Raw genomic sequence first — 24,118 nt, 5'->3', positions numbered from 1 at the left:
TAATTCCTAAATTTTATGGCTCTGGAGTTATATGAGCTTGAATTGAGGGATCATGTCCAAAATACAATGCAATATAAACCTGCTCACTCCTGCCTGCTTTTTTGGGGATCCACCACCATCACGACCATGCAAACCGTGACAAAAATCCAATGCAGTACATACATATTGATTTATATAGCGTTAAAACAACAGCTGAAGCTGGAACAAAGCGCTAACATGCAAATAATGGAAATGCTACACCCTCATGGAAAGGAAAAACATTGCCAGAGGCCATGACCAGCGCTTGATCTCACCCAAAAAAGAAAAATAACAAACCCAGAACAAATTTGGGAATGACGCGATACGTCATAATTTCAATTTCCGAAAAAAATTGTGAATGGCAGTGAATGAGTTAAGGTGATTCCGAAGATTGATTTGGTTGTGTTATGCATCCACTAGATGGTGCTGTGCTAATAGGAATACAATACAATTTAAGAAGATTCACCCGTATAGAAGTTGTATCGCATTATAAGTGAGAAAATGTATCGCATTCGGATATAGGCGCTGATGCAAAACATGCAAACAGGGTATACGAAGTATATAAAAATATCGATATAACGAGACTAAATTGTCAACATTTTTGCCGAACTCGAGATGACCAAGATGATGCTAGGCTATACGATGTTTAGATCCACTTTCACTGTGAGACTAATAAAGGCATATCCAATCCAATCCAATCCAAAGACAGGTAGTGTAACGGTTGATTTCACTTGAGATCAGTTTGAAACGCAGACCTTCATAGATTTTTTTGTTAAATCATTATCATCCCATCCTTTTGCCGTTTTTTTTTCCCCAAAATGCACTGGGTCTCACCTTGTGTTAATTGGTCCCAAACGGGATGGAACAAATCATGCTTTCAATCTGCCCTCCGGCACTGAATCCACACAACCAAACATGTCAGGTTACACAAGCCACCGCGTGGCTGCCAGCTATGAATTCTATATTCTTTGTATTCGTTGAAAGTCAAACAAGAGGAAAAAGCCACCCCCCACACCCCCAAAACCCCCACTCTTGTACCCTCTGGTAAACACTGGCACCGGTGTTCGCTGACCTTGTCCAACCCGAAGGGAGATAAGCGAACCTCAGGACAAGTCAGTGAGCGCTGCCTCTCGTTCGACATAATCTCCACTTGGCGCCGCGCTGAAAGGTCAAAAATAACCGTAGCCCCGCACTGCACCACACAAAAGGTGGGCTAACATCGACCGGTGGAAGGAAAGTAAACAACTAACCATCAACTGGGTGATGTTTCCCCAAAGTTCCTTCAAGCTAAAGGGATTTTGGCACAATGCTAGCTCCTGAAAACGAGCTAGCACGGTAGCCTCCGCTAGCCTACAGCTAGCCGTTAATGACCGTTTCCTCTTCCTTCTTCACCGTTCTTCTCCCTCAGGTTTTGCGTGGGAGACAAGTTCTTCCTGAAGAACAATATGATCCTGTGCCAGACCGACTACGAAGAAGGCCTGATGAAGGAAGGCTACGCTCCTCAGGTCCGCTGACCTTCAGAATTCGATGGAAGACAGAAGAATGGGAGAGGACTGATGAAAAAGCTTGCAATCACACAAACAAAAAATGCACTTTCATCACTTTCCTGTCCCGGCTCCTGTCGCGTATGTGTACATAAACAAAGCTTCATCTGGAAGAGGTACTCGATTGTACAGAATAGCCATACAGAGTGACCGATAAGTATTGCCGTTTTCCTCTCGGCAAGAAAAAAAGATAAAATAAATACACTGGCCGCGGAATAACCCAAAAAGGAAGTTGTTGGACAGTTGTTGGACATTTGTCCCCTTTTACGACAAAAGACTTGGAGTTCCAACTACTTGAATCAAAAAACGGAGGTATTATCAATCAGTGTATCTTTGGAATAAACACCTTTTTACTGGATGTTGTAAAATTGTAAACAAAGGAGCTTGAAAGACAAAAAAGAATAATTTAATACTTGTGTGAGTGTGTCAATTACTCTTTATTTTCATTTTTATTGTTTTTGTTGGAGTTTTGTATACAGTGATACGTCGGCTTTCGAACACTTTAGCGAACGAACATTTCGCCTTACAAACGTTAAATTCGCAAGCAGGACACACACAGCAGTGAGCAGGGGGAGGGGTTACAGAAACAAACACACACACACACGAAATGGAAATGACAAAGCTTGAAACAAAAAAAAACAATAGTGAAATGGTGTGAAAATGGCGAGAAAACAGTGACATTTGGACTCGTTTCAACTTTATTGATAGTTCAAAGACAGAGTGCAGACTGCAAGGTTAAAATATCCCATCAATCAGGCTGCACAAATATCCCGCACAAGCCATTTGTACAATTTGAAGAGAATATACAAGCAAGGGAACCAGCTATTAATGAAGTTTCTAGTGTGTCTGCCTGCATCTGTTGCTGTTGCAATATCACAACTTTTAAGATGTACAACCCAGAGGCCCTTGAGACACTTTATGCAAAAAGCACTCCATTCCATCAAGCTGACAACGACCATCTCATCTCATCTCATTTTCCGTACCGCTTATTCCTCATTAGGGTCGCGGGGGTTGCTGGAGCCTATCTCAGCTGTCTTCGGGCACGAGGCGGGGGACACCCTGAATTGGTTGCCATCCAATCGCAGACAACGACCATCACAAAGGTAAATAAAACGACTTTATTATACAGTCCAGTTTATTTCTTTAATTACAATACCATAACACATTTATTATACACAAAATAAGGTATATTGTGTGTAGGTTTATGGCTTATTTAGTCAAAAATTGTGTTTTATGGGTGACCTGGGAACGGATTATTCTCATTTTAATGGTTTCCTATGGTAAATTAATGTTTAGAATACACACTTTGCACCTTACACACACTTTCTGGGGACCAATTAAGTTCGTAAGCCAAGGTATCACTGTACTGCTATTCTCCTGAAAGCAGCAGTGGTGAGGAAGGGGCAGTAAAAGAGGCCAAAAGTCAAAATGATGTCAAAGTTCAACTGAACAATGAAAAATCGCTGAAATATTGACGATCGAAAAACGACGGAATCAAGTCACCTAGCAGTATGTATTTGGAATCCTGTTTTATTTTTATTTATTTTTTTAATGTGAAATTATGTTATTAAGTATTTATTAAACTTTGCATTGGTAAACCAGAGATTACGTTAATGGAGGTCGGTTGTAGCTAGTTAGCAAAATGACCCTGGAATCATTTGCTTCATTTACAGTCGATTTATTTATTGAAGCGCTTCTGGATTTGCCGCCGTTCAACGCGCTAATACTTGAATGCAATTGGCTTCTCTTCATTCTTGAATCTGTAAAATATTAATGTACATAAACCAAAAAACGCAAAAAAAAAAACGAATATTTCCTTTTTGCTTGCCTACTGTACAATTCTTTTTTAAGGTATCATCCAGCATGAGATGTTTATTTTTAGGACGACGCTTGTAAATACTGTAATTGTAATAATTTTAAGCACAAATGTAATACAGTTTTATTGTGTTTCATGCTCGTTTTGGTGTCTTTTATTTTTTTTCCTGTCATTTCGCCACAGGGCGCTAAAAAAAAAGAGCATCCGTTCAACCGGTTGACAGGAGAAATTGATATCTGGAGATTTTTATACTTTTCGAGTCATTTTGGAGGCCTTATGTTTGCCGGAGCTGCTGAGGTTAAGTATGTAGCTCAAGGGCATAGCATTAGATGTAAATCAAGCATCAGGAGGGGAAAAAAATGCAGTTTTCTCTTGTCTATTTCGCTAACCAACAGAGCATGTTGCCGCTTGATGATATATGACTGATTTGAAGCGCAATCGGTTGCTCAGTTTGTTGTCATTGACGCTTTGGGGTGGGGTGGGAAGGAAAAAGAAAGCCTCGCTTAATGCAAGATACCCGCTAAAATTGCTAAGTTAAAATGCAGACTGTACATACAGGTGCGATAAAAAGGTGACACGCCCTTGATTCTTTTGTTTTTTTTATTTTATTGGGGGGGTGACATAAAAAAATTAGACCCAGGTAAATGACATAAAATTTCCACTATTGAAAAAAGGAAGGAAAATTAAGAATGTGATTGCACAAGTCTGCACACCCTTTTCACACTCCAGTGCCAGCGTTTTTGTCATTGTCACTCGAATTCCAGGACCTACAGAATATTAAGTTTTAGAACGACATAAAAATTTAATTCAGCATAATAAATCTCAGACTATTTACTTTCATCCGGAAAAAAAGAGTTAATTCCCAAGTTATATCATCATCTGAGCCCGAAATGGGAGCGGATGTACAAAAGGCCAATATTTATACAATACCGTATTATACCAGAAGTCTGACTAGCACTTTATCGGCACCAAAACAAGAAAAAAAAATGGGAATGGCACTCTACGTCATATTTTCAATTCCCGAATAAATTCGTGAATTGCACTGAAATGACTTAATTTGATCTAGTAGGCTTTTCATGGCATTTCAACATAGAAGCCTGAAGGTTAAGATTTACCACTGTCAGCAGTATTAGAACTGCCCAGAATTACCTCCTCCTTTAAATAATTTCACTTTGTTTATTTATTCATTTATTTACATACTATTTATTTAATTGTTTATTATTTATTTGTGTATTTGTTATTCATTTATTTTTTTTAGTTTTATTTTTTTATTCATCCAGTTATTTAATTAACCTTTATTTATTCATTTATTTATGTATTTATTTTGTATTTATTTATTTATTGGTTTATTTATTTACATACTTTTTATTTATTTTACATATTATTTATTTACTTGTTTGCTTATTTATTTGTGTATTTATTTGTGTATTTATTTATTTATTTATTTATTAGTCTAGTTATTTAATTAACAATATTTTTAGTTATTCATTCATTCAGTTATTTTGTTATTTGTTTTTGTTTTGTTTTTAGAACAGGACAAGTGGAAATCATTTACAATTTACAAAGGGATGTCCAAAGTTTTAGTTGTGACTGCATTTCTGAATAAATCCATCTGTTTTTTTTTGCCATTGTGAGGAACAAAAAAAAAAAAAAACCACTATCTTCTATTTTGGTTCCCATTGTGTGTCAAGCGTGTAACAGGAGAAAACGTAACGCTTCATTTTTACTTTGCCGTCAGCAGGCTCCAAGATGGAGTTGAGTGATCACTACATGCCTTGAGGGAGGGGGCGGTTAGTTGGACTAATTACCTGGATTTCAATTTGGAATCATCGGGAATGTTGAGGTAAAACATTTGGATTAAAGTTATTGCGCTAATTAGCAAGGTGCTTCCAAAGTGCCCTTTGTAGTTTTGGTGAAAGTGATGCTTCCATCACATTACAGAGGATAATATCCAGCCCAATTAAGCTAATTGAATTTCCTTATCCAGAGACAGAAAAAAACCAAAGAGAGAACGCCTTTGATTAGGCTCAAGCTGTTGAAAGTCCTTTAGTAGATGAAAACACTCCAGTCGATGGGAGATTACAGGCAAGCGAAATTAAAAGAAAGTGTGGCAACCGCGGGGAGGATTCACGCTAATGGCAGACATGTGTCATGCGTTATTTTGCCTCGACTCTTCCGGAGTCAGATGTTAGCGCTCTGACCCCCCTCTGGGGAATCCTTGCCGCTGATAGCCTAGCATCATTAGCGCCGTGTTGTCTTTGGTGACAGCTATGATACATTGCGGCGTGATGGCCATTTGCACCATTACGAGACGTGCGGTTGAATAAAGGAGTTTGTGTGAAACAGAAACACACGCACACACTCGCTTTGTCATGTATGTTTGCCCCGCAGATAAATAGAATCCCGTAACCGTGTTGTTTTATCCCGCCGATTGATGTAAGTCCTTACCTTTTTTTATACAGCACGTGGTGACTGTGACTCGGGGGAGATGTAATACTGTATTTACTCACAAAACACTCCAAAAAGGGAGACAATCTAACCTTTTTTAAAATAAATATCTTCCCAAATACACTATACGAAAGGACGTCCCCACAAGGTATGGTTAGGAGTGTAACATAGTATATTTAAGGAAAAGAAGAAGCTATCTAGCGGACTGGATAGCAGATGGCTAGCTAGATAGCGAATAACTACCTATCTGGCTAGCTGGCTATTCGCTATCTATTAGCTAGCTAGCGATCTAGCTGGCTGGCTATTAGCTATCTATTGGCTATCTATTAGCTAGCTAGCTTTCTATCTGTTTGAGATTGAGTGAACGCTGGCACGTGTAGCTGCCGCTGCTCACCCACAGAAAAACTGATCCTGTGACTGTAAAGTGACCTTGACAGTGTTTCATGCACCCTGTCACCTGATAACGTGTTAAGTTGTCCCCTGTTTTTAAAAAACTAATTGAAAATTTGGCTATGATGAAACTGGGCGCTTATCCCCTCTCAACTCAGTTATAAGGGTTTAAAAAATAAAGACGGAGTCCAGTAAAGAACTAAAGAACGCTGCCAAATCACTAAGAGCCAAAGCGAGCTACGTTACTTGAGCGCAAAGAAAAACACCAACTCACCCCACATCCAAATCTACAGTCATTAAGAGCGTTTAGAAAAAGTATTAGCTGCCAGGCTGTGTATCGTTAGCGTCCTCATCCCCTGTGTTAATACTGACCCTGGAGTTAGCGTTGCTCTCCTTTGCCAAACGGCTCCAGGGGCAAAAATAATGATCTTTACAGACATGCCAATGCTATCTGGACCAGATAACGTTGCTTTAATGACTCCTTATCCTTTGGCCCTTTCAAGGAGATGGGCGCCCTGGCAAATAAATTCCAGTTGTTGGGTCATTAGCTCTTTATTGCGCTGAATGGATTTTGTATTTTTTTGGGTCTGATTTGAGTGTAAGGCCCAAGCGAATTTGACTCTTTGAACAATTAGTCAGCTCCCAACAAGAGTATGTGGTACCAAGGGTCAATCGAAATAATCATTTGGCCTGAATAGGAATAAAAACAGAAGTGGCTTAGCCGCTAGCTCATTTAGGTAATTTGGATTTCCTGTGGCTAATAGCGTAGCTCTCCGAAACTACTCAGGGACGGCGGTTACTACAGTGGACAGTTTATCGTGTGATCACGTTACAAGGTGCATCTAAAGGTTCAACTGTATCCTGAATTATATATTAAAACAAAATCCAGGTTCTAAAGTATGATTAAAACAGTATAAGGTACTTTTTAAATACTAGTAGTTGACCGGTGGTCTCGTGCTTGCGCCATTCATTTGCAGTCAGGACGTCTGAAAATAAACATGGAACAGTGGAGACGGTCACTGGTCAGTGAACTACAGTAATATCAGACATTCTTTTCAGAAGATAAAGAATAAATATCTCCATATGGATCATTTATATCTTAAAATCTTGTATGCAAGGCCCATTGTACTGCTAGGTACTGACTTGGTTCAGTTTCCATTGTTCACCCATTGCAGACCGGGCCGTTATTTAAAATTAATCCTACGTGATATTTGCATTTGTTCTGTTGTTTAAACCTTTCATAATCATGCAAATACCCATGTAATAACATTGGGGATTAGTGAAGGTTAGGGCAATTAAAACCTTTAATATGGAGTCACAACCTTACCCAGCGGAGTATTGGCAATCGGTATGGGGAAATAAATAAATAAATAAATCAAACGTCAGCGAGGCACGCAATTAACACCTCATTGATTGCATCAATGTCCCATCGCAAATCTGACCCCGTCAACTGATCTGCCGAGCGGGCCATCGGGATTCACGGCGGCCTGGAGGTCTGTGAACTCGGTTCTTTTGAAGTAGCAGGGATAACTCTTACCAGATGCCCATTTGGGGACCCCTTGCGGGAGGTCAACCATGCAGAAGAAAATGGCAGCAATCTGCCATCTCACGCTAACGCTCACCTGACCCGCAAAAGTGATTTAATGTATTAAAAAGTGCTTAGTGGTTTCGCAGTCACAAATGCAATTCATTAAACAGAACCGTGTGCACCCTCCCCCACCGCTCTACCTTTCCACACAAATATTTCCAGGCATGTGATAGTTTGGAGGTTTGTCAACAAACTATGAATCTCTTCCAGGAGGCATACTCAGTATTTTTGAAGTGTTATTGGAGCCTTTTGGAGTTACTTACTGCAAATGAGCATTGCTAATTTAGTTTCACGCCTTTTGAAAATCCGCTAGCTCAACGCTAACCATTTCATCGGACGTGCCCTAGACACGCTAGCACCACATAAGCACTTCATAACTACCAGAATCTGTCTGCTGAGTCCCCAAAAACTAGATATTTATTCCTTTTTGTGGTTCCGCAGAACCATAACAAGGACTCATCAGACCAAAGTGAGTGTACCTGGGTTTCATGTCCCACACCTGGGGACAATCAGACTTCTGGACTTTATAAAAGGAGGAGGTGTCTATCAGTTTTTCAGTTTGTTGAATGTCTTCAAGGAGTCAACACCCTGAGTTGGTTCTGGGTAGCTTTCTAGCAAACTAGCTATCGGCTATATATTAGCTGGCTATCTATTTGAGTAACTTCCGGGGTGAGTGAACGCTGGTGCGTGTGGCTGCCGCTGCGCACCCACAGAAACTTTGACTTTGTCAATGAAAATATGTTGATAGCTTTTATTCAATGTATATTTTTTTCTTGTCATGAATACCTGAATTTTTTTGGAGGGGTGGTGTGTAACTATGCCAAGACGAACTAACCCCTTGGACAGATCACGCTAGTTAGCGTTAGCAGCAAACGCTTGAAAATCTATTCGCCGGGTTGACGTCAGGTTAGCAGAAATGGCGCTTTATCTGGGAAATGCTCCAATTCCGCTTTTAAATTTTGATGAGAAAGTGTGTTTACCAGGCCCCGAAGATAATCATGTGGCAGTCATTTCACGATGGCCGTCGCTCCGCACGCTCGGGCCACCGCTAACGGTGGCGCCAAAGTCAATACCGCCGTATTTCAGGCGCTTGTTTCGCCTGGGTATTAATTATGTTGAAAAATGGGTTTAGTGATCCAAATCTAACTTAGCGCCAGGTCATGCTGTTTTGGAAATGAAAGAGAGGGTTGGGAGTCTTCTTTTTTTGCCCCCCTTTCACAGTTATTAATGGAGACCTATGTAATTTTGTTTGTTTTCCTCCTGGTTCGCCATCCTTTGTAGCTGTTGATGCCGACCCTTGTGTGTTTATGAAGCGCTGTTTCCGTATGACCTAATATCAAACAAATTGGAAAGATGATTGTGATCTGCAGGGGGCGTCTCGGACAGAGCTGCCTTATTCCGAACAATAACCTTCAGAAAACCTTTCTGGATGGCAGTGACAGGAAGTTTCAGATTATTGAAAAGGCAGGATCTGAAGAATGTTTGAGTGTCAGCATAAAGAAGTGGCAAAGGTCTAGAGTTGTTTCACAATTTGTATTTTTTGTGTCCCAATTTGATCGACATTGGGATTTTTGTTTGAGTTTTAGAATCATGTTTGCTTTATTTTGGGAGTGAAAACCAGTTTGTTGGAGTGAAAGAGGGGCGGTGGAAGCGTACCATAAATGCATTTATAGTCATCATATTAGGTCATAATATGATTAAAATATCAATCTTCAACTGTGAAATGAAAGTGCCGATTATGGGAGGGGGTGAGGGGGGGAGGCTTGGTTATTAAAATGAGATGACTCTGATTTTGTAAAATATCAATAAATGGAAAACTGTCATAGCACCGTTTTGTGTTTAAGGGATTGCCAATTGAAACAATGACAAATTATTTTGTCCTTTTGAAAATGGTTAGAAATCCGGTTAGAATCTGGTTTCACAATCTGGAGAGAGCCGTAGAAAAATTCAGGGGTATCAACGAATGAACCAAAATTGGATGTGGAGACTCCGAAACCAAGACCTGTTCTGAATATAATGTTCTCCCCCTGTGCTCCGTGTGAACCTGGAACAATTAGAAAACTTGCAGAACACAAGGTCACGGTCTTTCTCCCAATCATGCTCCCATGTAACATCACACAACAGCCATAACTATCGTCATTAACTCGCCGCGCACGTCTCGCCCTGCCAACTGCAGGCCCTGCGAGCCCTCGCTACTGACTTACGGGTTATTAAGGAGGCTGTAGACGAAGGTGACGCTAACAACAACTGTGAGCTCCACAAATGTGCAGACCATGCTGTAATTGCGCACTGGAAGAGCGCAGGGGTTGGCTTGATAAGGACGCCGGGCCTCCATCCTAATGGGTACTCTGGAGACTCTCGGGCGGGAGCGCCTGCTGCCAATCCAGCGCTGACCAACTGTCAACACTGGGAGATTGTTGGGGGTCTTGATGGGGCTGAGGCCTTGCTGTAATTACTGTTCACCGTCACGGACCCTGACACTGCTAATTCTCTGCTAAAACTATAGCCTTAAAGACCAAGGTGGACAGCGGAGTATCTTCTGAAAGTCATGAATATAACAAAATCCCGTTCGGGTGTGGAGCTTATTCGCGGTAGAAGCACCAGCTAGCTCTTCTAAGATCACCTTATACGGTTTCCAGTTTCAATCATTTCTGGTCTCCGGCACATTTTTTAGTTTTTGAAGATTGTTTGTTTCCTCATATGCTTTTGTTTTGCTCGTTTGGTTTTGTTTCCACCTGTTCTGGTCATCCGGGTCCCCTTGTGCCTAGTCCAGGTGTTCCTTATTGTCCCGTCTATACATTTAGCTCCGAGGGTTCTGACAAATCATGTTACTGTCCTTGGTCTTTGTTTGTTACTTTGGGTTTGAGGATTTTTCAGGACTTTGGCACAGTGTACCAAGTATTCTTTGGGAGTACATTTTTAGTCCACCTTGCTCCTTATGCCTCCATGGTTTTCTTGTCCATGACTCATAATAGTTTTTAGGGTGGATCTTTAAAGAAAGAGTGAAAATTGTATTTTAAAATCTGTGTTAGTCCTTAGTCGTGACTCCATTAGATTTCATACCAGCCTCTGTTTTGGGATTTGTTTTTCAGGCCGTAGGTTTATATTCTTCTACCTTAGATATCCCTCGACATATAAACTGTACACTCAATGCCACTTTTCCTGAGGATGTTTTATCAACAAACTTCATGTCCCCGCCACGCAGAGTGTTTTGGTTGCAAGGATTATTCTGCAACTAGAAAGTCACAACAGACTTTCTTTTGGCCGCCTCCGCCGCTGAACCCTTGACCGCACTTGCACAATTTGAAAGAAGGCGCCCACGTACAAAATTTGCCGCGGTGTAAGTCACCCCCGCTTGAATATGTGGGCAGAGCAAGAGGGGAACAATATACCGTGTGAGCTCTCGCAAGCACAAGAGAGACGCAGGAGCCGGCAGGACGGGGGAGACTGCAGTGTTTGTATTTGTCTTTGAAGATGGAACGGAGCGGTTGAGCGGGAGTGTCTCCGGGGAGCAGCTAGGCTAAAGCCATTGCCGCAGGCTCTACCCCAGGGCCTCCCAGCCGCGTGAAGCACTACTGAGGCATCGGGACTTACCTGGGCCCTGCCTGCAGGGACAACAAAGAAACCAAAACAGCAAACATGAATAATACATTTTTTTTGCACTGGGAGATACTGCTTAACAATAACCCAATGCTGCGGGGAGCGACATTCGACTTTAATTAATACGTTATACGGAACTGCGGATAAGAGTCCACGTTAGCGACCACAAGATGTTGTCAAGCGTGAAATGCAATCGGTGAGGCTCCAAAAGCGGAGTAATAGAACATATCAGGCCAGAACATTCCTTGGTACAACTAAGCTAGCGGTGCAATGAATTTTTAGGAATATGTAAGAGCTAGCAAATACATATTCAGGTGTTTTCATAGACCGAGATGCATCGGCCAATTGGAGGACAGAATTTCTGAGGTGAAAGGCAGTTGATGGGGCTTTCCTGGTGATTGGTTGCAATGTAAAGATATGAAAAAATAAGAATCAAATATCGGTAGTGGTGATATTCGATACCGTCATTTTCCTTTGTGATCCAACAATGAATACAATTGTAGTAGTCGTCATTGAGGTCGGAATTTGTATTTTTCGTAGCAACGGTTGCGATGACAGTATCAGCTTCCTTGGTTTTCTCTTCTTTGACACTCTCATTCACACATTCTGATTTTCTTGATTACTTCTGCTTCCATCAAGAGGTTTAGAGTTAAAAATTCGAAGTGTAGATTTGGATGAGGAAACGAAAATGTTTCAATGGCTACCTAGCTTGAGTTTGAGTTGTCCCAAGAATTTGCAGATGAGTACACTCGCCACCCCTCACACCCAGTCCCACTTTGTCAGACTTTTACGGTATCCCGGAGTTGGTGAATTGGAATGTTTGTCCATGTCTCCAATTCATCCTTGGGCGACCTTATCTTCGCTATGCTTTCACGTTTTCTTGAAGGAAGGTTTGGCTAAGGGTTCATTGCGGCTCTCGTAACATGGCCAAACTAGGAAAATTTGCAGTCTTTACAATGTGGAAGACATCCTTGGGTTCCAATCACCACAGTACAAAATCTTTAGTAAACACTGGCATTTCATTGCAAATGCTTCAATCTTTCCGTTCGGAGATTGCAGAGTTTCTTTTTAGATAGTAGCCACACTGGAACTTTTAAAAATATCCCTATAGAGACTACTGCAAGGTTTATTCAGGTTGGCGTAAGACGGTAGCAATCCACCACCACCCCCCTACCACCCTGCACAAATTTAATCAGGCAATGGAAAGAGGAAACAAGGGACGGGTAGATAAAAGTGTTAGGAATGGTAATGATGCCAAATAATGATTTCTGCTGAGGAAATTGGATCTATTGCCACAGGGAAGGAATGGAAGAAGAAAGACCTGAGGGAAAGGCGGCGGGACCCACATCAGCATTTTATGCAGGTGTGCCCAAACTCACTAAAAAGACAGACCATCATAATAACAGAGGAAAGACCTTTTAGAAAGTGTCAGGCTCCGATGAAAGAAAATCGGTTCAGGAACACGTCGGTCACCTTCAGGGCTGTCGGCTTACCATGAACTGAAAATTGTAGAACCACCACTGGAGTCACCAAGCAATTATTGAGAGGAAGAACTTGAAACAGATCTTTTTATGTCCCTACTACGCTATTTCAAAGCCAAACTATGAGTGCTAAACTTGTTGATCAACAAAAAATATCCTGTGGCTGCTTCACACATGACAACACGCCGGGTCATAACAGCGTGAGCATCTGGCAGTTCCTGACAGAGGTGAACTTTGTAGTGTTCCAGTAAATTCTGAAGTCATCCGATCTTATAGTCAGATTTTCTATTTCGAAACTTTAAGAGGGTCGCCCAGGGCAAGCATTTTGAATGAATTTTTCAAGAAATAAGCATCCTTCATGCGTTCGCAACTTTTCTGATTCTGGTTTTTACTGGCCAGTGACGGACGACCAACATGGTCGGTTCTGCGTGAGGATCATGACTCTTCGTTTCGCCTTCAACGAGCAGACAAGTGACCACCCGCCGCAATTTATTTTGCCCCCAAATACGTTTCCATCATCACGCTGAAAAGAGTGCACAGCGCGTGTCGTCACTATTATCCTTGCTCTGTTGAATTATTGATTTTTGCCAGTTCCGCCGGGTGAGAACTGAAGCATGTTGCTTCAGTTCTCAGGCCAAATAAATGTTTGCTACCTGACAAACATCTTCTGTATCTTCAGTCGTACCCGCCTCACAGGTTTTGCTGGTGGGTCCTACAGTCTCCCCTGGTGCAAAATCATAGTCCTGCGACAGGATCATTGACATCTCCATGAGGGATTCCTACCCCAATCTGATATGTCAAAGGACTGGCAATACCGCTAACACACTGACATCATTCTGCGCTCAGTCTTTGCTCACCACACAGGGGGGGTAGGGGCAGATTTATCTGAGCCTATTCAGCCTAGAGTCATTTCGAAATGATCACACACAAACAGCCCATATTGTGACATTATTATAGTAATTGGACGTAGCCCCAACTGCCATTGCGCTATCAATTACGGCGTCCTGTAAATCCACTTGTATTCAGGAATTTGTTAATGATTGTCCTGTGGGTATCACTTCTATAGAACAATGAAAATCTGGTTTTGGCCATCTATTGGTAATGCATTGTCATACCAGAGAAATCTGCCAAACACTAATTGCCCAAATTTTCTCGTGAGACTGATACCTTGAAGCTATATTTGGTATACGGCTTGTCGTCCCACCAAACAAAATCCCTTCAGCGATTTTTTTTTGCAGCAAAATGCGCTGGTGATTTCATGCACTGCTGCTTCCAAAGATTGAGGGAGTTACAGATTACGCATGAAGCTTGAACAATCTGCCGTCCTATTGTACGAAATATGTCCAAATGTATTTGAATGTGTCGTTTCTTATACATTTCCAAGATCATCTCATTACTATTAATGACACCAGATAAACTTTCATTTTATAAATGACGGTGTTCCATCGGAATTGTTTTCCCAGCATCTTCAAAGAGACTAAGAACACACCGGCATGAACGCAGGGCGTGGAAACTGAAGTCCAACTGCCCATTGATTCCATATGGAGCGTATACAGTCACGTACTAGCGCGAATATTTCCGACACAACTCAAAGTGCGCCGACGAGGTCTCAGCACAAAATCCAGGGAGGATGCGACAAAAGCCCAGCTTAGTTTTCATGGTTGAAGAGTTATAATACTTGGATCGCCATTCTACTGCCTCGTGCTTTGTTAATACATAAAGCCAGGCCAGGTTTTAAGCTAGCGCTTTTGTGACACCATTTACCAAAAGCCGGTTCTGTTTGTAGTACCTGGTCCAGAGCGGATCCTTGAAGCTTTCCAGCAGAAGGAATGTTGTCTCTTCACTCGGGGAAATCATGTAAACACGTGTTGTAAATCCTGAATATCCAACGAGCGTTAAACAAAACCCATCTTGGTGCCGTGCGGGGAATCTTTTTGAAGGGTAAACACTTATTCCCCAGAGCAATTTTGGACCTGTCAGCTGATAAGCTACCTTTTATTTCGCTAATAAAAAAGAAAATGTCAGATTTATCTATTATTACCATAGCTACTTATAATGGTTCACATTTGTGCCTCACCAAAATGGGTCCGGATGATTAGAAGTTAATTAGCCACCCTCCAGGTTATTGATTATTCTCCTGCAGAACTCATTAACTCCTGAAAGGAATGGTTGGAGTTTCCCCTCATAATGCCGTGGCCCATTGATGCTTATTTTACCGGATTTGGAAACGGTCATAAATTGCTTGCTCTGCTTCAATGACTTTGTTTGGATGAAATTTCAAACGCTGTTAAAGCAAAGTTCAAGGCTTTTTGACAGTTATTCCGAAACCAAATTGGGAAGTGTGGAGTGACTTTGACTGTTTATTTCAAGGACCTTTTGCCAATTGACTGTATTGATACCTGGAAATGGCCACTGCCAGAGGTTGAACATCAAATGCACCACAGACAGAATTTGACCTAAATTCTGACATTTTGAGTGCAGAATCCAACACTCATCAACGTTCTGAAAACAATGTAAATTTGAATTCCGACCATCCTAGCTTTCTGCTTTCCGATCGTGATCATACTGATCGACTTGGAGCCGCACAAACCTGTCACGGAGCGATCTCAGTCCCATTGTATACGTTACTTCTTGCTAACGTGCTACGGCACCTAATTGGTCGGATTTTGCCTGTCTGGAGGGGAAGCTTTGGAGACAAAAACATCCCGAGTCAAAAAACAAGGTGTTAAAGATAAAAATGTCCGCTGACACCACTCAAATTGTTGTAGTCATACATCGATGTAAGCATGGCGGCTAAACGGAGGTCCGCTGCCATCGTCAAAATCATGTCAAATTCGTTCGAGCTACTTTATATCCCTGTCCGAAAAAGTGAAATATAGCGAATGAGCCTCTACCCGGCTACGAAGTGGGAGGGGGGGGGGGGGTCGCCTGACAAGCACAAATTACGTGAATAGATTTTCATAAAAATCGCTTTACTCCAAAGGTTTTAGTACTTTGAAATGTCAAGATGATCTAGTGGTCCTACCTGGAGAGAATTTCGGAAGCTTAAGTTAGAGCACTAAAATATTAAAACAAGAAATTGTGATACCCCCCGTGAGAAATGACGGCCGCTTGATGAAAAATGGACAACGTGGCTCATCCCAGGTGGAAGTTTCTACATTTATTAATTGATCTGAGGGTGGAATCTAGTCCTCCATTTATGGCTCGGTATAATGAAGAAGATATGACGCGCATTTGGGAATATTTTAATGAACAAACGCCAAGATGGTTTTTTTCGGCCAATTCCGCTTGGTAATTTACAATTAGGCTGTCTTTCTTATCTAAAATAAAAACTGTAATTAAGTAAGAAATTGGGCTTTTTGTGTTAGCGATGATGATTAGTAAAGACGGTCTATTCACCGGAAGAATAATCAGAAAATTGTTCTTATGATGGGTGGGGGTGCGAGATGGACATTCCACGTGACCTTCTGCTACCCCGGCGACAACGCGTGACTGTAAATTATCCCTGCCGCATTGTTCATTGAACGCCGCCATTTTTGTTAGCCAAGGCGAGTCGAGAACCGATGGGTCGATTCCTACGATGACGAAATGACAAAACGGTCAGTTGGGGTGGCCAAAAAAAATAAATAAATCAAATAAAATACTTGGTAGGGCAGTCGAAGCGGTGGGACGAGGTGGCTCGGGGAGAAAAAAAAACCTGAGTCTTTTCAATTACTGCACTCAAGAGGTTAAATCAATAAAATTTAAATTGCTTATGGTAATCACCTGCGCTCCAATCACTCGGATCAGCATCAGCAATCTGCTGACCCCAGCCATGCTCAAGCAACTGATTGAAACATATGAAGACGAGTCAGCTGGCGGCAAAGGGTTGGCGGGGATTAAAAGAGCGTCTATTTTATTTGTTTGCGTGACCCCGATGACCTTTTGATATTTCTTATTAGCAGACGAGGATTTTTTTTTTGGAAATGTAAAATGCAGAGTTGAGAAATTTCCATTGGCTAGCATATATAGGAAAAATAAATAAATAAAAATACATATATACGCATAAATAAACGCCCAAATAAATGAATGAATAAATAAATGCCCAAATACATGAATAAATAAATAAATACATACACAAATATAAATATATATAAATAAATAAATATTTGCCCAAATAAATGCATATATAAATACATAAATAAATAAAATAAAAACAAATAGATAAATAAACAAATAGATAAATAAATACAGAAATCGATAAATAAATACATATATAAATAAAGAAATAGATCAACAAATGAATACATATCTAAATACATACATGAATAAATACATAACTAAAAAATACATAAATAAATACATACATAAATAAATACATACATAAATACATACATCAACAGACAAATACATAAATAAATAAATACACAAATAAATAGACAAATACAGACTGTACATGAATAAATACATACATATACAGTAAAGTCTCGTTATATCGATATTCAAGGTAGTCCGAAAAAATATCGATATAACCGGGACTATCGATATATCCGATATCGATATAACGAGACTTTACTGTATAATACATAAATACATACTTAAATACATAAATACATACAGCATCAGAAAAATACATAAATACATAAATAAATAGAAATAAATAGAAAAATAAATACATACATCAACAGACAAATACATAAAGATAAATAAATAGATAAATACATATATAAATAAATACATACATAAATACATAAATAAACACACAAATACATAACTAAATACATCCATGAACAAAGATAAATAAATAGATAAATAGATCTATAACTACTAGATAGATAAACAAATCCATTTTTGTGGCCTCAAAATGTCCACCTGATGGCACCCAATTGATTCCCATTTGCGTAAATCACACCCCCCCCCCCCTCACTATCTTCTTCTTGCATTTCCGGGACCTGGAGGTGCCGCTGTAAGATATAAATATCTGCTTCATCTCCGCGTGGAGCGTAACTTTGAAGTTGTGTCTAATTAAGCGGCGATGCCGTTAAAACAGCTGAGCAAAAAAAAGACACCAGGCGGCTCCCGAGCATGTAGATGACAGTTAATGAAGTGCTAAGACACAAAAGAAAGAGAACAGACATCGTGATGTGACTTCTTTTTTTTTAGTTCCAAACGCACACTGCGTCTAATCAGGCTGTCATACATGAAATATAGAATTGATGACATGCGGGGTATCAAAACTGGAACTGTGCATGGGCAAAAATCTGCCTAATTACCTTCTTTCAAATGCATATCTTGGTCGAAATGTTCCTCCCTGGCTGTGCACAGAAGGACGGTTGTGATTGATGAATGTGTGAACAACCCCCCCCCCCCCAACATAAAAAAATAAATAACATAAAAATATTTACAAGTTTCACTGAGTTCCTGACCTGCATACACATGATACAACACCACTGTCATCTCTATTAGCAAAAAAAATACAATGTAGTCCCCGCCTTATCCACCAGGGGGTAGCACAGTATATGTACACATTCATATATCCATGAAGAAGAGTGACACACCAGCTTTGAAAGCAACATTGTTTTGGTTTTACACAGAAGATGCATACATAACTGTGAGTACCTTAATATTGTTTCTCTGTATGTCTCCTTGCACAGATATTATTGCTTAAAGCCTGTTAGTAACATTTGTTTGTCAGCATTAAGCTAGCATGAGTTAAATCGACACGGGTGTGGTTCATTTGTTTGTGTGCATGCCTGAATTGTTTTGGAGCAACGTTAGCGCACAATTTTGTAGCATGCGTGCATGTTTTCGTAGTTTGGCGTGTGTGCGAATTAGTAGTTTGTGGACACTCGGGAATTGTTTGTGTGCAGTAATTAGTAGTTTGTGTGCAATTTTGACCCAATGTAAGGAGTTAGTTTAGCAGGCAGTTTTAGCATTACTACTACGACTACTGCTACTACGACTGTGACTATGACTACTACTAATAATAATCATAATAATTATTATGAATAATTAATAATAATACATTTAATTTACAAGCGCCTTTCAAGGAACCCAAAGACACTTTACAATTAAAAGAACAATAAACACCAGAACAATAAAATCCTAAATAAAATGATAAATAATATTTATTAAAGCTGATTAAAGTAAACTGTGAATGCAATTTTAAACAGATCAATACAATAGTAAATAGTGGGCGTGTCAGTTGTTGTTTGTTAACACAGTCTCTGCCATTGCCGATTTATAATAATAATAATAATAATAATAATAATAACCCATTTGATTTCTAAGCGCCTTTCAAAACTGTCAAGGTCACTTTACAGTCACAGGATCAGTTTTTCGGTGGGTGAGTAGCGGCAGCCACGCGCGCCAGCGTTCACTCAACCCGGAAGTAACTCAAAGAGATATAAAACTAGCTCGCTAGCTAATAGATACAGTCCCTACTAGATAGCTACCTAGCCAGCTAGATAGCTAGAAAGCTAAACTACAGCTATCCAGCTAATAGATAGCAAATGGATAGCTAGGTAGCTAGGTAGCTAGCTTGGTAGCTAGCTAGACTGTCATAAGTCTTCTCTTATAACGAATTCTGTTAAACGAAAATTCCTTAATCCGAAAATCAGAATCAGATGTATTAACATTTTTTACCACTGAATGATAGCAAAGATCGATTCCCTACAACAGAAATTCCGATATCCAGAAAATGGAAGTACAATCCATGCAAAATTGTCTAATTTTTGCTCAACATAGTATTCAGTGGCTCCTGGAATTCAAGTGACAATGTCACTGGAGCGGACATACTTTTTTTTGCTCGTCTGGCAGTGAATGAGTTAAAGATGGTGTTGGGGTGGGTTTTTACTCCTTTACATCCCCACCCCTCCTTCTCCCAAGATGTGAAATGCTTGACTTGTCTGAGGAATGAGAGACCCTGAAGGGCCAAGGGTCCCGAACAAATGAGCGCCCATAAAAATAAAAAATAAAAAAAATAAAATGTTCCACTTATCCAAAAACGGGGACACAATGCAGACAAGCAGCCGCCCAAAGCAGCCTTCATGGTAATTTCATCCCACTATTTGCAGTGCCCACCCATGGGTTTCACTCCTCTGGATTGACGCCAGTCACCTTCATGTGCAGCGAGAGGCATTCATCATATCAGCTGCTGACACGCCGTGGCAAAAAAAACAAGTCTGGGTGAGTGCAAATGCGAATAGCGGCGCCGTTGTTCGTTCACGCGGGTCAATTAGGAGGCCGTGTGTTTAATCGTGTCACATTCAGCCATTTTGAAATGAAAGAAAAGCAGCGTAGTGGGGATTAGCCACGGAATGTTCGCGGCTAAGCTAATGAAGTTAATTGCTGTGAGCTGAGGAGCTTTTATGAGATGCACCTGGTCTATAAATGATCCTTAATGAGAGAGCAAGAAGGTTGACTTTTCAAATGCTGACCCCTTGTGGGCGGGAGAAGCATTGTTGAGTCGTTGCAGAGCAAGGGACTGAGTACATTAGTCATTACTTTTTTGTCAAAACCAACCGATTTAAAATTGCATTTTCTGTGTATCTCTATCTTGTTTCCATTTTTAATTGTATTTTATTGATTATATTCTATTTATAATAGTATTTTATTGATTATTGTATATATGCTTTTATATTATAAACGTAAATAAATAGTCATATTCTGTTGTATTTTAAATTCTAAAAAATGTGATTATATGCATGATTTAAATCCAACTAGTAGCCATTTTTTGTCTTTATAAGAGAAACATACTGTAGCTAAAATGTCCATCATGATAGTATCGCTTTCTGACTGCTTGCTTTGTGACAATTGCACCATTTTATTTTTTGGTTCAAAAATTTTGGACAAACAAAAGAAACACACACACAACACAACAAAAAAAAGTCTGTTTTTTGTTTTTGTTTGTGTTTGTTTTGTTTTTTTTTTTGTTTTTTTTTAGTCAAACTTTAGTTCGACTTAAAAAAAATCCATCTACTTTTATGTATATCATCATTCGTTATTTCTTTAAGTCTTGGAGTGGACAGGGGGCTTTGGAAACAAAAAACAAACAAAAACAAAAAAAGCAAAAACTGAGTCTGTTTTTTTCCCAAAGGCTCCCTCCACTCCAACACTTTAAAAAAAATATACATACATAAAAATACATGTAACAACTTATCATTTTATCATCCTTCATCATTGTCTCCAGTGGATGAATAGTGTATTTGGTCCAAAGAACACAGCCATCCACCATTCCTGTATTTAATTTCACATGTTTTTCCTAATTTAACAAAACAGTAGGTTTAAGAATTTTATTTTGAAAAACTCACTCAAGCAAAATATTCAACAACCAGACAGGTATCATATTTCTACCACCAGTAGTTTTGCTTTATAAGTAGCATTAAAATCCAATCGATAGCTCCTTGGCTCCCCCTGCAGTTGTAAAGCATAATTTATTTTTAAGACGCCGCGGTAAATACCGCTCAACGGTGAAAAATATGCATTGTTGTAGGTTTTTTTTTTTACGTTTTTTTTTTTTTTCGTCGGCACTCCGGCATGAAAAGCAAAGACCTGTCCAAAGATCAGATCACCACGATTGCCTGAAGGGCCTTCCACCCATTGTGAAATCCAGTAGAAGGCGCCCAGGCAGGTCCCTTTCCCACCAATCATCAAAATACAGTTAACAACATAGCATCAGGCTAAATTATTCTGCCTTCTATGTCGGATTTAACATCACGACATTTTATTTGGTCGCAGTATGCGACCAAAGACACAGAAGAAGTCGGACGATATAAGCTCAAAGATCTGGAGTATGACCAGACCGGGTTGTGGGAGGAACATCAGGGAATGCAGTAGGAATTTTCAAATTTGAGATGTCAGATCTAGCAGTAAACGACCCAGAATCAACCACTGCTGCGGACATTTCAGGAAACAAAATGGCCACGGTATCATCAGATCATGAAAACCTGACATAGGGTGTTATAGGCCATGGATACGGTGGCTATCAAGCCTATGAAAAAGGACAGAGCCCTACAGGGCTGTGGAAAAGCCCCAGCATAGGAAATGGTATGAAAAATCCGAGAACTGGCAAAGATCCGGAAATGAAGCAAGGCGGACGAGAGTTCGGGTCCACTCAGGGCGTAGAACAATCCGATCAGTACGAAGGGAACAACGTTCTCCAAGTCATTCAGGTGACATCTAGTGAACAAAAACACGTGTTACCAAAATAAACAATAAGAATGTCAATAGGTTTAAAAAAAAAAAATGAAGCGATTCTTATAAAACAACAAAATCCTTCATTAAACCGGTCTGGTGGGGTGAGGTTCAACTTGGAGCGTTCATACAATAGCCTGCTTAGGCAAAATAGGTTAGGCAACATTCGTAATGCTGATGAGTTCATACCGGTGGGAGTGGGGGAAATAGGCCAGTCGTTAGTCAGGAATGTAGGAACAATCAGTGGGGCCACAGGGAGTGGTCCTCTGCTCCCCCCAACCTGAGAGTAGGGACCTATCATACCTGTGTCCGGCGCCGCCATGGCTGGACATTAGGGATATATAAATAGGGCCTATACGACCAGTCAGACTTTAGTTCGCTGACGAAGCCTCTTGGATAGGAGGCGAAACGTCCGAAACCTTCAAATTTGTACAGATGACGGCTGAAGAAACCTTCTCATCGATGGACCACGCCTGTACGACTGAGAGCTTACACAGACGTAGGTTTCACGTAGTTTGTAGAAAGAAGGAGCTAGCTTGATTAGCATCGATGTTATGATTATGCTGAAATTATTATTTAATTCTTCAATGCCTCGAAGACGGTTTGAACGTTTGTTGTTGTTGAAGAAACCACAGAAGGAGGAAATGCTTGACAATAATACCTGTGAGATGATGTGATATAATCAAGAAGTGGCACAGCAGATAGCTTATCAGTTAGCATTATGGGCCCAACCGTTTATCTGGTGACTAATCCAGATTTTTTTCGTTGCCATGTGGTAAAAGAAAGCTGTCCAGAGTAGACTTTAGACTCACCTCCGAATGCGCTCGACATCCGGGTTGATCCTCAGCAGTTTCTTTCGCTCTTCCGCAGGCTTAAAAGCTACATCTTCCTCGTTGGCAAAACACTGAAAACGTGGACGAGGTTCGTTGAAATGTGTTCGTTGTCGTTAAAGAGATAGAAATTCGGGTTGTACCTACCCCTCTGGTGAAGCGGTAAAAAACAGTCAAAGGTGACATCAGCATCATCTTCAGGATGACAATTAGCGCGTAGCTGCTGAAAGCTTTGAACACCTCATCCTGCATCAGCTCCAACATGGTGACCTGTTGTTGTTTTTACAGCGAATCTAGAAAGTGTGAAGGATAAAAAAGCGAATATACGCACAAACGGTTGTATTGACAAGCCAACTTACTTGTGCCGTGTCAGTTTCAGCGAGAGAAGATCGGAATGTGTTACGTAACGCAAGTCAACCAACAACCTAGTCCCTCCGGGGAGAGGACGGGGGGTGGAGTCGACCAACATTGTAAAAATGAACGTGTCAAAATGATCTGTAATGCGATACCGCGGCTTCTGCTTTGTTGGTTGCACAAGACGAGGTGAAAGGTTGGGTCAGGACAACTTCGACAACGACGCAGCTTCTCAAAATGCCCTGAGGAGGTGACTGAGCAGGTTACATAAATTCAGAGACTTGGTTTCTGCTTACTGTGTGAAGATAAATGCGGGAAAGTACAAAAAAATGATCGTCGAAAAGCATTTGGCTTATTGAATCCATTAGACCTTACTGCCCCATTTTTAAGAGCCCGGGGCTTTTGTTTCACACCAATGGTTACCTGGCGTAATTGCGCGTTTAGATCTCATAATTAGCTAATCTCCTTTGTAGCACTGGACTATAACTTGTCAGCTAGCTACTGATGCCGAGGACCCCCCCCCCAAAAGAAAATATCTTTCTTCTATTTACAGAAAAGCTTTCTGTTATATTTTAGCTTTCCAAGCAACTCGTTAGCTATCGAGACTAGATTAGAACCATTCTAACCTTGGACTACAACTTGTACTTAGCTAGCTCCCTAGTTATGGCTAGACACTCCAAAATATCTTCCTGCTATTTACAGAAAAGCTTTGTGATATATTTTAGTTTTCCAAGCAACATGTTAGCAATCGAGACTAGCTAGTACCATTTTTACTGTCGGACTACAACTTGTACTGAGCTAGCTAGCCAAGCTAGCCAAGACACCCCCATCTTGTTTTTTGATTTCGAAAGAAAAAAAGTGAAAGTGAATACATG

General features: G+C 40.4%; 2 protein-coding genes and 1 long non-coding RNA gene across 6 annotated transcripts in view; 2 read left to right on the top strand and 1 right to left on the bottom strand.

Annotated features, from left to right (window-relative positions):
- lmo3 (LIM domain only 3) overlaps positions 1–3,526 on the top strand; it is a 38,521-nt gene extending 34,995 nt beyond the window's left edge. Inside the window, exon 4 of one of the 2 annotated variants that reach the window (XM_088989211.1) lies at positions 1,427–3,526. In XM_088989211.1, the coding sequence (XP_088845337.1) occupies positions 1,427–1,532 (106 nt within the window). In that variant the 3' untranslated portion in view covers positions 1,533–3,526. The remainder of the gene's footprint in view (positions 1–1,426) is intronic. The other variant, XM_088989212.1, reaches the window with a different exon arrangement.
- A 14,769-nt stretch (positions 3,527–18,295) lies between these two features.
- LOC148881535 (uncharacterized) overlaps positions 18,296–24,118 on the top strand; it is a 25,882-nt gene continuing 20,059 nt past the window's right edge. The window contains exons 1-2 of one of the 2 annotated variants that reach the window (XR_016113682.1): positions 18,296–18,475; positions 19,941–20,052. This is a non-coding gene — a long non-coding RNA (uncharacterized LOC148881535). The remainder of the gene's footprint in view (positions 18,476–19,940; positions 20,053–24,118) is intronic. The other variant, XR_016113681.1, reaches the window with a different exon arrangement.
- On the bottom strand, positions 21,095–23,402 carry mgst1.2 (microsomal glutathione S-transferase 1.2). Of its 2 annotated transcripts, none has more exons than XM_088988910.1 (4): positions 23,249–23,402; positions 23,037–23,182; positions 22,872–22,963; positions 21,095–22,044 (listed from the first exon to the last, which is right to left on the bottom strand). In XM_088988910.1, exons 2-4 carry the CDS (start codon positions 23,151–23,153, stop codon positions 21,798–21,800), a joined length of 456 nt encoding a protein of 151 aa, XP_088845036.1. In that variant the 5' UTR covers positions 23,154–23,182; positions 23,249–23,402; the 3' UTR covers positions 21,095–21,797. The 2 variants fall into 2 exon arrangements, with proteins under 2 accessions (XP_088845036.1, XP_088845037.1); XM_088988911.1 differs by having other exon boundaries at positions 23,037–23,159; positions 23,249–23,360.

Source organism: Hippocampus bargibanti, linkage group LG22 (genome assembly GCF_051943395.1).
Source record: "Hippocampus bargibanti isolate YZ-2025 linkage group LG22, ASM5194339v1, whole genome shotgun sequence".
NCBI lineage: Eukaryota > Metazoa > Chordata > Actinopteri > Syngnathiformes > Syngnathidae > Hippocampus > Hippocampus bargibanti.
This window is presented reverse-complemented; position numbering and strand designations above follow the sequence as displayed.

Bases quoted from the DNA above. Each gene is read 5' to 3' on its own strand.
- mgst1.2 (XM_088988910.1), bottom strand. From the start codon at position 23,153: ATGTTGGAGCTGATGCAGGATGAGGTGTTCAAAGCTTTCAGCAGCTAC. The intron at 22,964-23,036 runs GTAGGTACAACC...CCACGTTTTCAG, and splicing joins TTTACCGCTTCACCAGAGGG to TGTTTTGCCAACGAGGAAGA. The intron at 22,045-22,871 runs GTGAGTCTAAAG...TTTGTTCACTAG, and splicing joins GATGTCGAGCGCATTCGGAG to ATGTCACCTGAATGACTTGG.